General features: G+C 48.7%; 1 protein-coding gene across 2 annotated transcripts in view; it reads left to right on the top strand.

Moving 5' to 3' along the window:
• XPOT (exportin for tRNA) overlaps window positions 1-16,824 on the top strand; it is a 464,061-nt gene that overhangs the window by 430,170 nt on the left and 17,067 nt on the right. For both annotated transcript variants that reach the window (XM_085653409.1, XM_085653408.1), the window contains one exon: window positions 11,198-11,254. In XM_085653409.1, coding sequence (XP_085509535.1) covers window positions 11,198-11,254 — 57 coding nt within the window. The remainder of the gene's footprint in view (window positions 1-11,197; window positions 11,255-16,824) is intronic.

A 16,824-nucleotide genomic window follows, 5' to 3' on the forward strand; every position in this document is an offset into this window, starting at 1 on the left:
CAGAAGACAACTTCGGCGTCAAGGGATTCATCTCCCCATCGATCTCCGCCGCGCAAAAGTAAGTCGGCGTCGAGGCGCAGCCCTTCGGGCTCGAAGGCTGCTAGTCCGGGGAGGTCTGGACTGTCTCCGTCGACGTTGAGGCTTCCGTCGACGTCGAGACAGTCTCCGCCACCCTCGAGGGGGTCGGCGTCGAGGGATGCGGCGACGTACGTTCTGCCGCGAGTGGGCAGGTCGCCGTCGAGGGATACCCCCACTCGGCGACATAGAAGGCCGACGTCGAGAGGAAGGTCGACGTCGAGATCCAGGTCGAAGTCGCCCACTCGACGTCGTGAGAGGTCGAAGTCGCCCAGTCGACGGCGTGAGAGGTAGACGTCAAAGAGTCGAAGTCGAGAGAGGTCGCCGTCGAGGAGTCGACGTCGAGAGAGGTCGACGTCGAAGTCACCCAGTCGACGGCGTGCAAGGCCGACGTCAAGGTCATCCAGTCGACGTCAAGTGCCGGAGAAGAGGATATCGACGCCGAGGTCTCCGCGATCGCCGTCGAGGCCAGAACACCATACCCCACGCTTGCCGATGGTGACGCAGACGTCGTCGACGTCGAGGAACTCGACGTCGAAGGGTACAGCTGGAGCTCCTGTGGAGAGGTCTCGATCTCCAGGAGAGCAGTCATCATCTCCGGGACTGCACATCGTGCAAATATCTCCGGAAGGCTCACCCAAGTCTCCAGAGAGGTTCGGACTGTCACCTCGCTGGTTGCGGGATGTAGGCGCTGGCACATGTCGAAGTCCTGGATCGGACTACTCCCGCAGGTATTCTCCACCGCGCAGGAGTAAGTCGCCCCCAAGGGATCCAAGGCCACCTACTCCCCGTCGGTCTCGTTCCAGGGACCGCCGCTCCGCGCACAGACGTCCAAGATCTCTGTCAAAGCGCAGCTCAAGGTCTATGGCTCACCATAGCGAACGCTCTCACAAGAGGAGACGCACCAGGTCGCCCACTGGGACTTCATCCACAAGGTCCTCAGTCCGGGACTACTCTCCTACTTTTTCGTCTACACCTCCATCGCGAGTGTCCCCGGTGGATGACATCGCTACCTTCACAGACGTCCTGGGTAGAGGGGCACATCCCTCAGGCACCCACTTCAGTGATCTTTGACACTTTGCATCATCGGTCGGCTCCCAGACTTCTGCTCCCTTTGGTGCCAGGATTGTTGGACCCAGCTATGGCCACGTTCCTCACTCCGGCTACGGCGGGCTCGGTTCCGTCAAGAATAGCGAAGAAGTATAAGGCTCCAGTCGAGGATCCTTTGTTCTTGAGGGCTGACCCGCCAGCGGACTCGGTGATCGTGGCAGCAGCCATGAAGTCCCACTCGACCTCAGTGTCTTCTTCTGTCCCCCCTGAGAAGGACAGCAAGCTGATGGATTCCTACGGCAGGAAAATGTGCAACACCTCTGCCTTGCACATGAAGGTGGCTAGCGCTTCAGCTCTGCTGGGGCGGTATGATCGTTCCCTGTGGGATTCCCTCACCAGATTCGCGGAGAAGCTGCCTAGAGAAGACAGGCGGGACTTCACAGAGATCCTACAAGAAGGCGGACTGGTGGCCAATCAAATCATCAGCGCAGCGGCTGATGCCTCGGACCTTGCCGCGCATCGCTACTCGCAGGGCGTCTGCTCTCGGCGTTCGGCCTGGCTGAGACTAACGGGCCTCAAGCCTGACGCACAAAAGAGAATTCTCAATCTGCCCTTTAATGGATCATCATTATTTGGTGCTCATGCGGATGACCAAATGAGCAAGATGAAAGCAGAGTTGGACACCGTGAAGGCTGTGGGGCTGGAAAAACGTAAAGAATTCCGAAAGCGTTTTCGCCAGGGCGACAAACGTGCCTTTCACCAGCGCGTTCAAACGCCCCAATGGTCCTCCCAGAATCAACAGATGTCCCAGTTTCAGCAAAGGGGTCGGGGCAGAGAAAGAGGAAATGCGAAACAACAACAGTCCTCTACCAAACAGCCCGCAAAACAGTGAAATCTTACTTCCTCCGCTCTCGTTCGCCACCTCTACCAAACAGCCCGCAAAACAGTGAAATCTTACTTCCTTCGCTCTCGTTCGCCACTCCGGTGGGAGGAAGTATCACCGTTCACCTGACAGAGTGGAAAGCCATTACAAACGACAGATGGGTGTTGAATATTGTAGAGCATGGCTACTTGCTGAGGTTCAAATCTCCCCCTCCGCAGGTACCTCCACGGAGGCAGCCACTCCCTTCCATCCAAAACCAACTTTTAAAGGACGAAGTTGCCACTCTCCTCTCCAAGAACGCCATAGAGGAGGTTCCAACCAGGCAAAGAAATCTAGGAGTGTACTCCCGGTATTTTCTTGTTCAGAAACGAGGAGCGGTCAGAGTACAGACCCATCCTCGATCTCCGCCTCCTCAACGGATTTGTCAAAAGAGAAAAATTCAGAATGCTGGCACTGCACCAGATCTTCCCACATCTCCACCAGGGGGACTGGATGTGTGCCATCGACTTACAGGATGCATACTTCCACATTCCTGTCTCAGCGAAACATCGAAAGTTTCTCAGATTTCAGATCTCTCGCAGGCATTATCAATACAGGGTTCTGCCATTCGGCCTCAAATCCGCACCACAAACTTTCTCCAAGTGCATGGCGGTGGTAGCTGCTTTTCTCCGCAAGCGGAAGATATTCGTCTACCCCTATCTCGACGACTGGCTCTTGAAGAGTTCCACTCCTGCTCGACTCCAGAGTCATCTTTCGTTTTGCCTCAACCTTCTGCACTCGCTGGGCCTCCAGGTCAACTACAAGAAGTCGGTCCTCAATCCCACGCAGCGGATCCACTACCTGGGCGCCTCTCTAGACTCCGCAAGCGTGTGTCCTTCGGAGGAGAGGTTATCCTCCATGCTTCAAAAAGGCCGCATGCTTCTCAGCACGGCGTTTCCCACAGCCAGACAAGTGTCATCTCTCCTGGGGTCGATGGCTTCGTGCATTTACATTGTGCCCAATGCACGTCTGCACATGCGTCCTCTGCAACAAGACCTAGAGGATCAGTGGTCTCAGAGGTCCGGCCGCTGGGAAGATCCCATCACCCTTCATCAAGCCGCCAAAGACTCCATCCGGTGGTGGATGAAGCGCTCCCATCTGCTTCACGGCGTCCCTTTCCATCAGGCGCCTCCGACACAGACAGTGGTCACAGATGCCTCAATGCAGGGCTGGGGTGCTCATATGTGCCAGCTGCAAGTACAAGGTCTCTGGTCCGCTATCGAACAGACTTATCACATCAACTTCTTGGAGCTACGAGCAGTCCACCTAGCTCTCAAGTCCCTGTATCCATCCCTGCAGACCAACTATGTTCAGGTTCAGACAGACAACACCACAACTATGTTCTATCTGAACAAACAAGGAGGCACCAGATCGCGGGTCCTGTCTCTGGAAGCCCAGTCCATCTGGAGATGGCTTCTGGCAAGAAACCTGGCGATCGTCGCTGTTCACCTGCCAGGGACCCTGAACGTGCAGGCAGACGGCCTCAGCAGAGACTTCGTCGAAGCGCACAACTGGGTGCTCAACGAAGACATCGCTCAGGAGATCTTCCGGTTGTGGGGCGTACCGGACATCGATCGTTTCGCAGACGCGGCAAACAAAAAATGCCCCGTCTTCGCCTCCAGGTTCCCTCAACGGGGGTCGGAGGGGAACGCACTTTTGATCAGCTGGTCGAGGACATTGCTTTACGCTTTTCCTCCTCTCCCTCTCATCCTGGCTGTGATACAGAAGCTTTACAGGGCCAGGACTCGGATGATCCTAATAGCCCCGGAGTGGCCCCGCCAGTGGTGGTACCCGGATCTGCTCCAGCTGTCGGAAGTACCACACAGGAGGTTGCCTTGCCTACCGAACTTGCTGACCAAGGACAAGGGGAGGGTGTTTCATCCCAATCTTCCCTCCCTCAGCTTGACGGCATGGCTCCTGAATTCATCCAATACGGACATTTAGATCTGCCTCCGGACTGTATGAACATTCTCCGGGAGGCAAAGAGGCCCTCCACTAGGAAGTCTTACGCCTTTAAGTGGAAAAGATTCTACATTTGGTGTAGAGATAACACCCTTGATCCGATGCGGGGTCAAGAACAGGTTATTCTCCCCTACTTACTGTACTTGGCGAAGTCTGGGTTAAAGTACTCTTCCATCAGAGTACACTTAGCGGCTATTACAGCCTATAGGAAGTCTCCTACCCAGACCCAATTCTTCCAGATGCCAGTGGTAAAGGATTTCTTAGAAGGGCTTAAGAAAGTTTACCCTCCAGTGAGGTCTCCTTCCCCTTCCTGGGAACTTAACATCGTTCTCTCTAAGCTAATGGGGCCCCTTTTGAACCAATTCATAAGTCGTCTTTGCAGCATCTGACCTGGAAGGCTGCCTTCTTAGTAGCCATCACTTCGGCCCGTAGGGTCAGTGAAATTCAGGCCCTCTGCTGCAAGGAACCTTACACTGTGTTTCATGCTAATAGGGTGGTGCTCCGTACTCATCCGAGCTTCCTGCCCAAGGTGGTCTCGGACTTCCACATTAATCAGGTGATCACTTTGCCCACCTTTTTTCCTCAGCCATCCACTCCTCCGGAGAGAGCCTTACATTCTCTTGACCTCCGGAGGGTTTTGAAATTCTATCTGGCTAAGACCCTTCCACTTAGAAAGTCAGATAGGCTCTTCTTAACTATGGGCCCACGAATACCGGGCTGGCTGCCTCCAAGAGGTCCATCTCTAGATGGATTGTCTCATGTATAGCCTTGTCTTACCAACTGTCCCACAAGGTTCTGCAGGGCAAACCTAGAGCACACTCTACTCGAGGGAAGGCTTCTACTGTTGCACTCCTTCGCAACGTTCCCATGTCTGAAATCTGCAAAGCGGCTACATGGCGCTCAGTTCATACCTTTACGCGCCATTATTGCCTAGATTCAGACGCGCAGGCCGACGCCCAGGTGGGGCAGGCTTCTCTGAGGAACCTGTTTGCATAACTGTGATGCAAAATGTGTTTTTACTGTATGTTTTAAATGCTCGTCTGCGAGACTTTGGGTATGGGCTTGCTACTCTATTCATAGATTATGACTATTGATGAGTATCCCCTGGATGAGAAGGATTAGTTGCTTGAATCCAGTGGCAAAGTGAGCAAGGGACTCACGTCTGAGCAGTTCGGGCTGGACTGTTCCCATGAGGCACAGGGTCAGACTGATTTGCATATGACCATGTCTGAACTGGGGTGGCAGAGTGGGCTAAAGAACGGTGATGGATTAAACCCAGATCAGTTGACTGGGGGTGAGTGCTTGCAATGTTCAACACTCCGTTCATTTCCTTTGGTTTTTGCTTTGTTCGCCATAAGTTGGCAGGGTATGCTCAGACGTGAGTCCCTTGCTCACTTTGCCACTGGATTCAAGCAAGCCTGGCTGAAGACGGCTGAAATGCCAGAAACCGGTCCTAGAAAGCTTGTTTCCGGTCCAGGGAAGACATGACTTGGTAGTTCGGGCTGGACTGTTCCAATGAGGCACAGGGTCAGACTGAATTGCATATGGCCATGTCTGAACTGGGGTGGCAGAGTGGGCTAAAGAACGGTGATGGATTAAACCCAGATCAGTTGACTGGGGGTGAGTGCTTGCAATGTTCAACACTCCGTCCATCATTTCCTTTGGTTTTCGCTATTATTAAACCAGGCCAACGCGAGCGTGTCCATGTAGTCTATTATGTCAGACTGTGTCGGGCTTGTTTTCGAGGTGTATAACGGTCGATAGTTTTGTGCCATGGCATGCAGTATTTCTGCTGGTGTTCTGGCGTGCGTGTCTTCGCCTACTCGGAGTTCAGTGATATATGCCGACCCCCTTAGTGCTCTGAGATGGGCAGCTAGTGTTTTCCCTGGGCGCTCTCCCTTCCCAAACCTTCACGCCTGCGCATATTTATGCATATATTTATCCTCTCTTTCTGCTTCCTCCTGGAATTCCGATAGTTTGTGCCTAATTCTCGCTATTGTGTCAGGCGAGGGGTCAGTGAGTTGCAATTGTTCTAAGGTCCTAATATCTTGTTCTAGGCGAGTGTGCGTGTTCCATATGTCTTTAAGTACTCCTGCTTTCAGAGCGATGCACTCACCTCTTATAACTGCCTTGAAAGCTTCCCAAAGCGTACCCGGAGAGTCTACCGTACCTTCGTTTAGGGTAAAATAATCTTCTATGTTGACTTCGAGTTCTTCGCGGAAGACTTGATCAAGTAGGGCTCGCGATGGGAATCTCCAGGAGAACGGTTGAATGTATGGTTTAGGTATGCTTAACTTCAGTTGAGCAGGTGCGTGGTCCGAGAAGGTGCGTGGGTGGTGTATGGCGTCTAACACCCAGGCATGTAAGTCCCGGGAAGTCAACGGATAGTCTTGTCTGGACCAAGCGTTACGATGGTGTGTTACACATGTGCCCTCCCTGTCTGTCGGGTGCAGAACTCTCCAGGAGTCCCCTAATCGGAGGTCCTCTATGATGCCTGACAACATAGCTGCTTCTCTAGGGTGATGTTCACGGGGCGCCCCCTGTCAGTCTGCCACTGTTGAAAGCACCACATTAAAGTCTCCACCCCATAAAATAGCTGCATTCACGAATATTCCTACCTGTTGCCTGAGGTGCTGGAAAAATGCAGGGCTGTCTGTGTTTGGGCCATAGTTATTCACTATCACCACTTGAGTGTTAAAAAGCTCGCCATACAATATGATGCATCTGCCTTCCCTATCATTGATGACGCGGTGTGTTTTCCATTGCAGGCCTTTCCGTATCAATATTGCTACCCCTCTAGAGTAGTTAGAATAGCCTGAGTCGTGTACCTCCCCCCACCTATTATTTTTGAGCATGCTTGCCGATGCCGTCGTCAGGTGTGTTTCTTGAAGTAGGCATATGTCGATTGTATGTCTAAGAAGGTACGAATGGATGAGTCTAGTCTTTCTACGATCATTGAGGCCCTGGACGTTCCAAGTTAGACATGTCACTGAGGTCATGGCTGTCTTTTATGTTGGATATCTGTAATGAAGGTTAAGACTCTAGGTGCGTGGGCTAGTGGATGTATGTGCTGATGCACGTCGTGTGTCTTCTTAGGTGTCGGTGGAACAATAGAACGTAACTTTACCCCTACCCTCCCCCCTCCCACATCAACCCCCCAAACAGGTTGTGAACTTCCCTCCGCCCTCCCTGAACAGCAACCCAATTACCCATAATGAAAAGCTTAAGGGAATCATCCCAGGGGGGCTGTGGGACCACTGGCCAACACCCTGCTCTAGTGGCAGGGTGGCCGAGCTCTCATCACGCGACTGTAGCCCATAGGTCCACAATGTCCTCTGCATCCATATAGGATAGGTTGCTGAATAATGGCAGGCGTGCTGTATCGCCAAAGCCATGCGATGTCCGATGGAGAGTTCAGAAATTACCAGCATGTACACCTTACATGTAGTAAATGTGAATCAGTCACTTATCTGCTCTTCCAGCACTGTTATCCTCCTGCCGTTCAGTCATTGTCGCTCAAGTTGTTCGCTGAGTGTGCTTCCGTTGCGGTCTTGCGTTGGTTATGCTCTTTTGCCAACTACTTCGCGTACGCCAGGGCTGCTTTTGCATCAGTGAAAAACGTGGGCTTGCCTGGACCTTTAACCTTCAGTTTGGCGGGGTATATGAGTGCATATCTGGTGGCCAGTTGTTGGAAAATCTTCTTAGCTGGAATAAATTCCCTTCTAGCCGCCTGTGTTTGCATTGTAAAGTCGGAATACATGGTGATGGTGTTGCCGTGATAGTGGAGCGAACCTTTTTCCCTGCCAACCTGAGTATAGTATCTCGATCCCTGTAGTTTAATACCCTCGCCAGTATCGGTCTGGCCACTGCTCCCGGCGGAGGTTTAGGGCCCAGCGTACGATGTGCTCTTTCAATGAGGAACATTGAGGAACATTTGGGAGAGGTCGGGTCCGAAGAGTTCAGTCAACATGTGCTTGACGTATTTCTCCATGTTGGGAATGTTTGTTGTTTCCGTAATTCCCGTAATTCGTACGTGGTTTCTCCTCGATCTGGCTTCCAAATCCTCGTTCTTTTGTTTGATAGCATTCAGCACCTCATCCATTTTCAGCATGTGCGAGTTCATAGATGTCTGACCGTCCTCTGACTCCGATACTCTTGTTTCCAGTGAGGTCAGGCGCCCCGCTTGTTTATCCACCCGTAGTGTCATCCTGTCCTTGCGGTCCACAAGCGTGTGTATCTTTGAGTCTATCCCTTGGAGACTCGTTTTCAACTCCCTGAACATCGCCCGTATGTCCTTGTCTGATGTGTGGCTGGCGGTTGCTTCATCCGTATTTTCCTGGCCGGATATATTTAGTAGGTACCACAAGCAAGGCTTTCTCCAGTCTCTGCATGTATTTTTTTATCACTTTGAAGAGGTGAAATTGGGCTGTCTCAAAATGGACATTTGTTTAAGCAGGCTCATTTGAAATGTGAGGACTGTCAGTAACAATTTAAGCCAGGAGTGCTAATTATTTTTCATATCATTTTACCAGTGAGCAATGTCTTTACTTTGGACCAGACAAGTAGAGGTGTGTGGCAGACATTTCAGGGCAGTGGGATCCATCAACGAGCAGGTTAATCATTCAATGTATAGATCTCTTGGTAGAGTAGGTGAGTGCTTAGGATAGGCTGAAAGAATCTGACTGTGTCAGCTGTTCCAGTGATCAGTATGAGGGTAGCAGACAGAGGCAGCATGCTCCTTTTGCAGCCTCTGCTAGGATGTTAAATAGCCCTCTAGCAGAGGTACACCTGTGTGACCAAGAGGAATCAAAGAGATGTGGTGATTATTTCCATATCCCTGGCCATACTTAGTAAAGATGTAGACTACAATGTTTGTACTCAGTTGAACTTAATGAGTTCTAGCCTTGGCAGTGAGATGTAAAAATCTACCTGTATCATGGCATACACTTCAGGCTAATGGCCTAGACATTTAATTGCATGTTCTAATAAGTAAGTACGTTTATTAATTGTACTCCGCATAAGCCTTAAAATATAAATGGTACAAACAGTAACATTACTACAATACCTTTTTTTAAAAAAAAGATTGCATAATCACTAGACAATACAATCAAATACACAAATCATAAAATCAATGCAGATTAATCTGTTAACCAAATACCAAAGTATTTAAAATAAAGTTAAATAGTAAATAGTAACTTCCACAGACCTGTCTACTCAGTCATAGACTACAAATGCTGTTTGACCAGTTTGACAATTTACACAATACAGTAGAACTGTTGTTCATCAACTTTTAAGAGATGGTGAACGAGCTAGGATTAACCTGATTTACTCTTATTCTTAAGTGTACCAGTCACATTCCAAGCAGTCCAGATATACATTGAGACTGCATGATAAATCACAGGCTGATTCGTCCTATAACACATGACTAGGGCATCTGCCTCATTCGATATTTTAAGCATCAGATAAGAGGCAAGCCTTTTCGTATGGGCGATCAATATTTTTGGAATTACATAAAATGCATGATGGATTCTTTATCTCCTCTGGCACATTTGCATAATTCATCATTACACTTGCCATTTTTCCATCTGGCTGTATACGTTTAGTGAATGTATACAAAGAGGAAACTCAGCATATAACAACATATCTCAGAGAAAATATCATCTAGGTAGAATTCAAAACCAACATGGTCTTAGTTTAAGAAATTCATGTACTGCAGTAAGCTTCTTAATTCTTGCAAGTGTATCACTGTTTATTGCAGTGGGATCCTCATAGATAATTGTGAGCCCAAGCAGTTTTAGGATGTTTCAGACATGGTCCCACCAAGTCATCGTAAATTCTCCAGGATAAGAAATTATCTCTCTTATAGAGTTCAAGTATATACCCGCATGCCAATTCCTATATAAACAGACCCAGTATAGATTTGGGCTAGGCAATGATGTCAGAAATGGGTTTAATACCCAATTCCAAATGAAGGGCAGTTAAGGGTGTACGTAGGCCCCAAACACAATATTGATCTTAAGAACCTATTCTCAATGTTCTGAATTGTAACATCTATGTGGCCCCATATTTCTGCTCTGTATATCATTGCAGAAACTGCCTTTGTTCTATATACATGCAGCAGCGTACTCGAGGACTGGCCCACAATTTTTGTTCACACCTAATACCAACTGCGGCGCCTTGCGTTAGTATAGCAGCACCCTATTCACTGTGGTGACTCCAAGTCAATCTAGTATAATAATCGCACTTATTCACCTTTTTAAGGGGTTCATTATTAACAAAAAAGGAGAGTTTTAGTTTTTTCAAGCAGTTTTCAACAAAGCCGTTAATCAGTTCATGCATGGAGAGCTCTGTCAGTGACAAAAGTACCGCATCAACCCGCAAATAATAGCACAGGTATTCTTGAATTGCCTCGTCTCAGGTTATCTAATTTCAAATTATCCAAATGTGAACCTCCATCATTAAAAAAAGCTAAGGAGCTAAAATGCATCCCTGGTGCACACCTGTGCTCATTGGGAAAGACTCTGTATTTTCCTCCTTATGCACATGGCGTACCTGAACAGTCATATCTGTGTAAGCTTTGCAGAGCTATTAACAAATACTGGCCCAGTCCCTGTTGGTCCAACACTAGCCGAAAACAATTCTCTATGTACCAAATCAAAGACCGACTTAAGATCGATAAACATTAAATAAAGGTTCAAGTCTGTACGTGGGTTAAGTTCTCCGATGACGTATCACTGATATATGCAGTTGATGTGTACCACTATTGAATGTACAATCTGTTATAACTATCTGAAAGATCTATATGATGTACAATGTGTCGAATGTAAAAATGGCAATAAAAATAAGTTTTAAAAAAAAAAAAACATTAAATAAAGGTACTCCCATTTGCCTTACAGATTTTCTGCAAATTAAATATAGGCATACGGCTTTATCAGTCATCCCTGTGTGCCCTCCTAAAACCTGCTTGTTGCTGGTTTAAAAGTGAAGCATGGGCGCTTGTGGTCCTAAGGGTGATAGTAAGATGGTGGGGTTTGTAGGTATTGAACTGCTCAAAAGCTTGATTTTTTCAGATTAGCATGGAAGAGTCTCACTTATTTCAGTTTTGTGTCCCAAAACTAAATCATACATGGAATGAATTTAAAATGTAAATGGTATGATTGAGTTGTGTGCCTTTCTTCTGTATTGCAGGAGTTCTGTCAAGTACTTCAACATCCAGATGTTAAAATGTTTAAAAATTACCTAAAGGTAAGACATTTTTACTGATCTACTCATTACAAGAGCATATGGAATTATATGTATTCCTACCTGGGATTCACAATGAAATTAAGCATTTTAAAATGAAAAAAAGAATAGTTTGTCTATATTCATGGATACATAAGCCCTGATAAGAGAGAAATAGCATTATGAACAGTTTGTTATGGCAAGTTATGGCTGGTTATTATGGAAATGGTAAACCCAATGAGCCTTGAGGTTGAATGAGGTACTCCTGAGCTCCAGCAAACATGTCTTCAAAGTGAGCACCTCTGTAAATGTACAATGTATATGACTTATATGTATTTTGTATTTGCAACCATTCTAGGTACCTGAATGTAGATGTATGTTTTGTTACTGCACACTAGTTATGCCTTGGTCTATAATGCAAATGCCCAACCTACTATCTACAGTTGCATTTTTGTTTAGTGTTGTTTTGCATGGGCACTAAAACTGTATAAAGACGGGATTATCGACGTAAATTCTGGAGTGAATAAGAATATAAAAAACTCAATACATTTTGTTCTAATAAAGATAATAAATAGGATAACAAATGTTCTAAAATCAAAGCTTTTCACTTAATCATTCTTCTAAAACATTTGTCTTATGCCAAGTTGAGGTGTTGCTTGTAGCTTACAAATGGCTAAATTCCAAGAAATGGGAAAAGATGTGGGGGGGCCTGGCAAGTCTATAGGAGATACTAGCAGACAGGGAGCAGACGACACTCAACACTGGATTGGGGAGGGGATCCTGCGCATAAAGTCTGATGGGCTGTAAAAACTCCACTATTGATTATGATCCATGTCCTGTTTGGCTGCCATCGCTTCCGAACTGCCATGTATGCAGCAAGCTATTTGACATCTCTTGACCGTATAAGCTGTATGATGAGCATGGTTTCAATAAGAAGTCAACATTGACAAATGTTGCTGACGCCATTGTTCCTTATATTTCCTCAACAATTATATTATAAATTCAGTGTGATCACATTGTATTTATTGGAGGAGAGTCGAATTTACAGAGGGGGAGCAAAGCTGGCATGAAAGAATATATTATGGTTAACACATTCCATAGCTGCACAGTGAAAATTGTGGGCCACCAGTTCGCCTATGGGGCACCTATTAGTTTTTGGCCCTCATCCTACACTAAAGAGAACTAGATTTACATGCCAAGGGCGTCAAAAGATGCACTGTGCTTCACAGCACCAACAAACTGCTTGAAGCAATGAAGAAATAGACAATTCCTATGCCTTTTTATGGCAATGCAGCTAAGATTGCTTCGGGACCTGTTCTGGGCGATCTACCACTTTTGTCACAATGTAATTATTTTTGTTTTCATAGCATTTAATTCTTCAAGGTAGGAGCTAAAGGATCCTTGTAAATGATATTAAACTTTAAGTGAGATGTTATTACTACTGTGGTGCCACAAGAGTCAATGAAGGACCCCGTCCACTTCAGTACCTTAATTATGAAAGTAACTGATTTGCTTTCGAAAACAGAATTCTGTATGTGGATTATACTGTGAATTGTAAGCCAAACCAAGTAGAAACAATGGGCAATGAGTAAAAAAAAAAAACTTGAAGTAGTCTGTGAAGATGCAGTTTGGGTTGAATGGAGAAAAATATAATTAAGTATTTAAGGCTGGGAATGCTTAAGTAATTTTGTTAGGAATGATCCCCTTGCTAAAGATTCATGAGTCTTGTTGCCATGTTGATAGCCATGGAACCAAAGCATATTTTGCTCAAGAAAAAGGAGTATGGTATTTGGAAACTTAAAACATGCATTTCCTCAACCCAACACGTTAGCCCCGACACCCCTATTAAAGAATCAACAGGGTCTATTTTAATCACCTTTCTACACACATTAGGAACCATTGACTTCCTTCACTCACACACACCCTTCACATACGGCGTTCTCAGATCAGAAGATCTCCGCTAAAGATGCCACCAGGCCCGTTGGACATTGCAGCGCCGGTCCGACGAGGAGCGCCCAATGATGAAGCATGACACCCTAACAGGTGTGTGAGGGCATTAAGATCTGTAATACAGATCTCCCCCCGAGACCACAAAATTGCAGGCAGTTAGTGATCCTTATCACTTCGGCCTTGAGAGGAACGGTACCTGAAAGAGACAGTTAGTTGTAGATTCCTTACCTTAGAATTACCCCCAGCCGTCAGACTGGAACCGGAGAATTTTTTCTTAGCAGTACCCCTGCACGTCGGTTGGTTGGGTCGGTTGACTCCGTGTCCATCGTCTGCATCGTGATCGCCTGGATGATGTTACGGTGCCTACTTACACGCCAGCCCTGCGCGCTGACGTCATTTCTTTATTTTTCCGTGCCAGCCTAGTGCAGATCCGTAGAGAGCTACCCCTTAGTCACTTTTTGACTAACCTTTTTTGACATTTTGTCGACTTATTTTTCGAGTCTTCGACTCCTGGTGCTCGAAGGATGTCCCAAAGACAGACTGGGTTCAAGCCTTGTGACTCAAGCTTATGTCCGTGACTGATCTGCACCTCGTGTGTCATTGGTGTCTGGAGTGTGACCACGACCCGAAGTCGTGCTCTGACTACCAGACCATTAATCCAAAGTCTTTGCAGGAGAGGTCCTGAATGTTATTGGAGGCCCAGCGGTAGGTTCTGCGTCGTTCCTGGTCTCGTTTGAGAGGAAGGTCTCAAGGCCCCCACACCTCATCGCAGCCCAAGTCTTTGAGGTCTTTGGGCAAGTCCAAGAAGAAGAAGGCAAAGAAACACCGGCGCTCTTCGCCTTCTCCCCGTCAGTTGTCTGACGCGACGTGGGTCTCGGAGCGTCGTCGCTCTAATGCTCTGTCTCAGGTGCCTACTTCAGGGACGACTCCGCGCCTCCTCCCATTTCCTTGAGCCGAAGCATCCCCTGCCCAACTCAGCAAATTCTAAAAGGTCCTCCACCTCGTCTTTAAGCAGCCTGACTCTGCCCGCGCGCCTTCAGGCCCTGCGGAGCTGGTCGAGGGCCCTGAGCCTTTGATGCCGGCGGCTCTGGCCTCAGTGCTGGAGGGCCCCCACGGATCCAGGCCTGTATCCGAATCTTCGCCGGTCAATCTCACCCGAGCTGACGCCGGAGGGTACTTTTGTTCCCCTGTTCATCTCTGGTGTTCTCTACCACCCAGAAGGTGGTGATGAGTACTGGGAGGAGTCGCTGGACCCTTTAACAGAACAGCTGGAAGAACTGGACTGGAGAGAGGACCTGGGTGACGCCAGTGGTCTGGACACTTCTCCAGACCTCTGCATGCTTTCTCCCCCTACTATGGCGACAGAGGAGGGTGCGTCCTATGCTGTGGTTGTGTGAAGGGCGTCCGAGGTCTTGGGCCTTGAGCTCCCTTCATTGATAGTCAGGATTTACCTCCTGACAGAGGTGGTTCAGCCTGCAGCATCCCCTTCTGCCCTTCTTCGAAGACCTCACTGACATCCTCCAAGGCACCTGGTCCAAGCCCAGCACAGGGGCTCCTGTGGAAAGGACGATTGCCCGCCGCCATCGCCCGGCGACCCAGTGTTCCTCACCCAACACCCTTCCCCCGAGAGCTTGGTGGTCTAAGCCTCTTCTTTAACTGGCGCATTCCCTTCTGCTCCTCCAGATATGGAATCCAAGAAGCTGAATTACCTTGGGAAGCCCATGTTCTCTTCCTCCAGCTTGGCACTGTGGTCCGTGAATACTGTGTGCCTCTTGGGCCAATACTTCCTCACCATCTAGGATACGGTTGCTTAAGTGCTGCCTCCATGCCCGGAGGAGGCCCAGGACGTTCTCTCCCAGGCAGTGGCGGATGGGAGAGATGCAGCCAAATTCACAATCAGATGTGGACTGGATACCACCTACTCACACTGCAGAACGATTGCCATACCTGGTTGAGGACATCTGGCTTTTCGGGGGATGGCCGTCGTCTTTTTGGTGACAAAGCAGACTCCGAGCTGGAGTGCTTTAAAGATTGTTAGGCTACGGCCAGATCTTTGGGCCTCACTGCACCTTCCCGACCACTCCAGTCTGCTTTTCGCCCCTTTCGTGGCTACGAAAGGGGCACCCAGCCACGTCCGTCCCAGCCTAGCCACCTGTTTCCGCAAGGCGCCCAAACTCTGCATGGCAGCGGACATGGGACCCAGCGACCTTACAGGTATGGGACCCAGAGGGCAGGCCAGTCCACCCTTTCTCCTCCTGGGCCTCATGGCCTCCTGCATCCGGCTGGTGGATTATGCCAGATGGCATATGCAGGCTCTGCTGTGGGACCTGAAGTTCTAGTGGGTGCAGCATCAGGGGAATCTTTTCGACTACGTCCAGATCTCGGAGGGAACTGCACAACAACTGCAGTGGTGGTTAACAAACTCAGCTTGGGTCAGAGGCAGATCCCTCTCCCTTTACCAACCAGACCTAACAGTGGTGACAGATGCGTCACTCCTGGGGTGGGGCGGCCATCTGGGAGAGCCGGAGATCAGAGGCATCTGGTCTCCGCCAGAGTCCGGGCTCCATATCAACCTGCTGGAGCTACGGGTAATCTGCCTGTCACTGAGAGTATTCCTTCCCTCTCTCAAAGGGAAAGTGGTGCAGGTGTTCACAGACAACACCACCACCATGTCGTACTGCAACAAACAGGGCGGGTGGGGTAGTGGACCCTATGTAAAGAGGCTCTTTGCTTCTGGACATGGCTGTAACATCAGGGCATGACCCTTGTGGTTCAACACCTGGCAGGTTCTCTGAACACCAGGGTGGATAAACTTAGCCGTCGGTGCCTGTTGGCGCGTGAGTGGCGTCTCCACTCAGAGGTGGTGCAAGGTCTCTTTCAGCGGTGGGGAGAGCCTTGGTTAGATCTGTTCACCACCAAAGAGAACGCGCAATGTCAGCAGTTCTGAGGGTTGGAGTTTCCAAGTCGGCACTCGCTCGCTGACGCTTTTCGTCGCGATTGGAGTTGCGGCCTCCTGTATGCATTTCCACCTGTAGCACTTCTGCCCCGAGGGCTGAAGAAGATCAAGCACGACCAGGCCAAAGTAATTCTTGTGGCTCCAGACTATGCACGAAGAGTCTGGCACCTGGAGCTCCTGAGCTTGACCATCGATCCTCCAATCAGACTTCCAGGATCTTCTGTCGCAGCAACAGGGGACGGTTCTTCACCCGAACCTGTCAAGGCACCACCTCCTTGCGTGGAGATTGAGCGGCAACAGATGACAGCTTTTGACCTTCCACCCGAAGTCTGTAGTGTCATCTTGGTAGCCAGGCATCCCTCCACTAAAACGGTGTACGCCTGTAGATGGAACAAGTTTGTGGTGTGGTGCACAGCAAAGGCTTTGAATCCCCTTTCTGCCCCTCTTTCAGAGGCTCTCTTGTATATACTTTCTTTGGCCCAGCAGGGCTCTGCTCTGGGCACTCCTAAAGGCTATCTTGCTGCTATCGCTGCTTTCCTTCGGCTGCCAGATCAGCCCTCTTTATTCTAGTCCCCTATTGTAAATAGATTCTTTAAGGGCGTTACTCATCTCTTTCCTCTATCTCCTATCATAATGCCCGAGTGGGACTTGAATCTTGTTCTAACCGATATTATGTGTGCTCCCTTTG

The sequence above is a fragment of the Triturus cristatus genome, chromosome 4_1, assembly GCF_964204655.1.
Source record: "Triturus cristatus chromosome 4_1, aTriCri1.1, whole genome shotgun sequence".
NCBI lineage: Eukaryota > Metazoa > Chordata > Amphibia > Caudata > Salamandridae > Triturus > Triturus cristatus.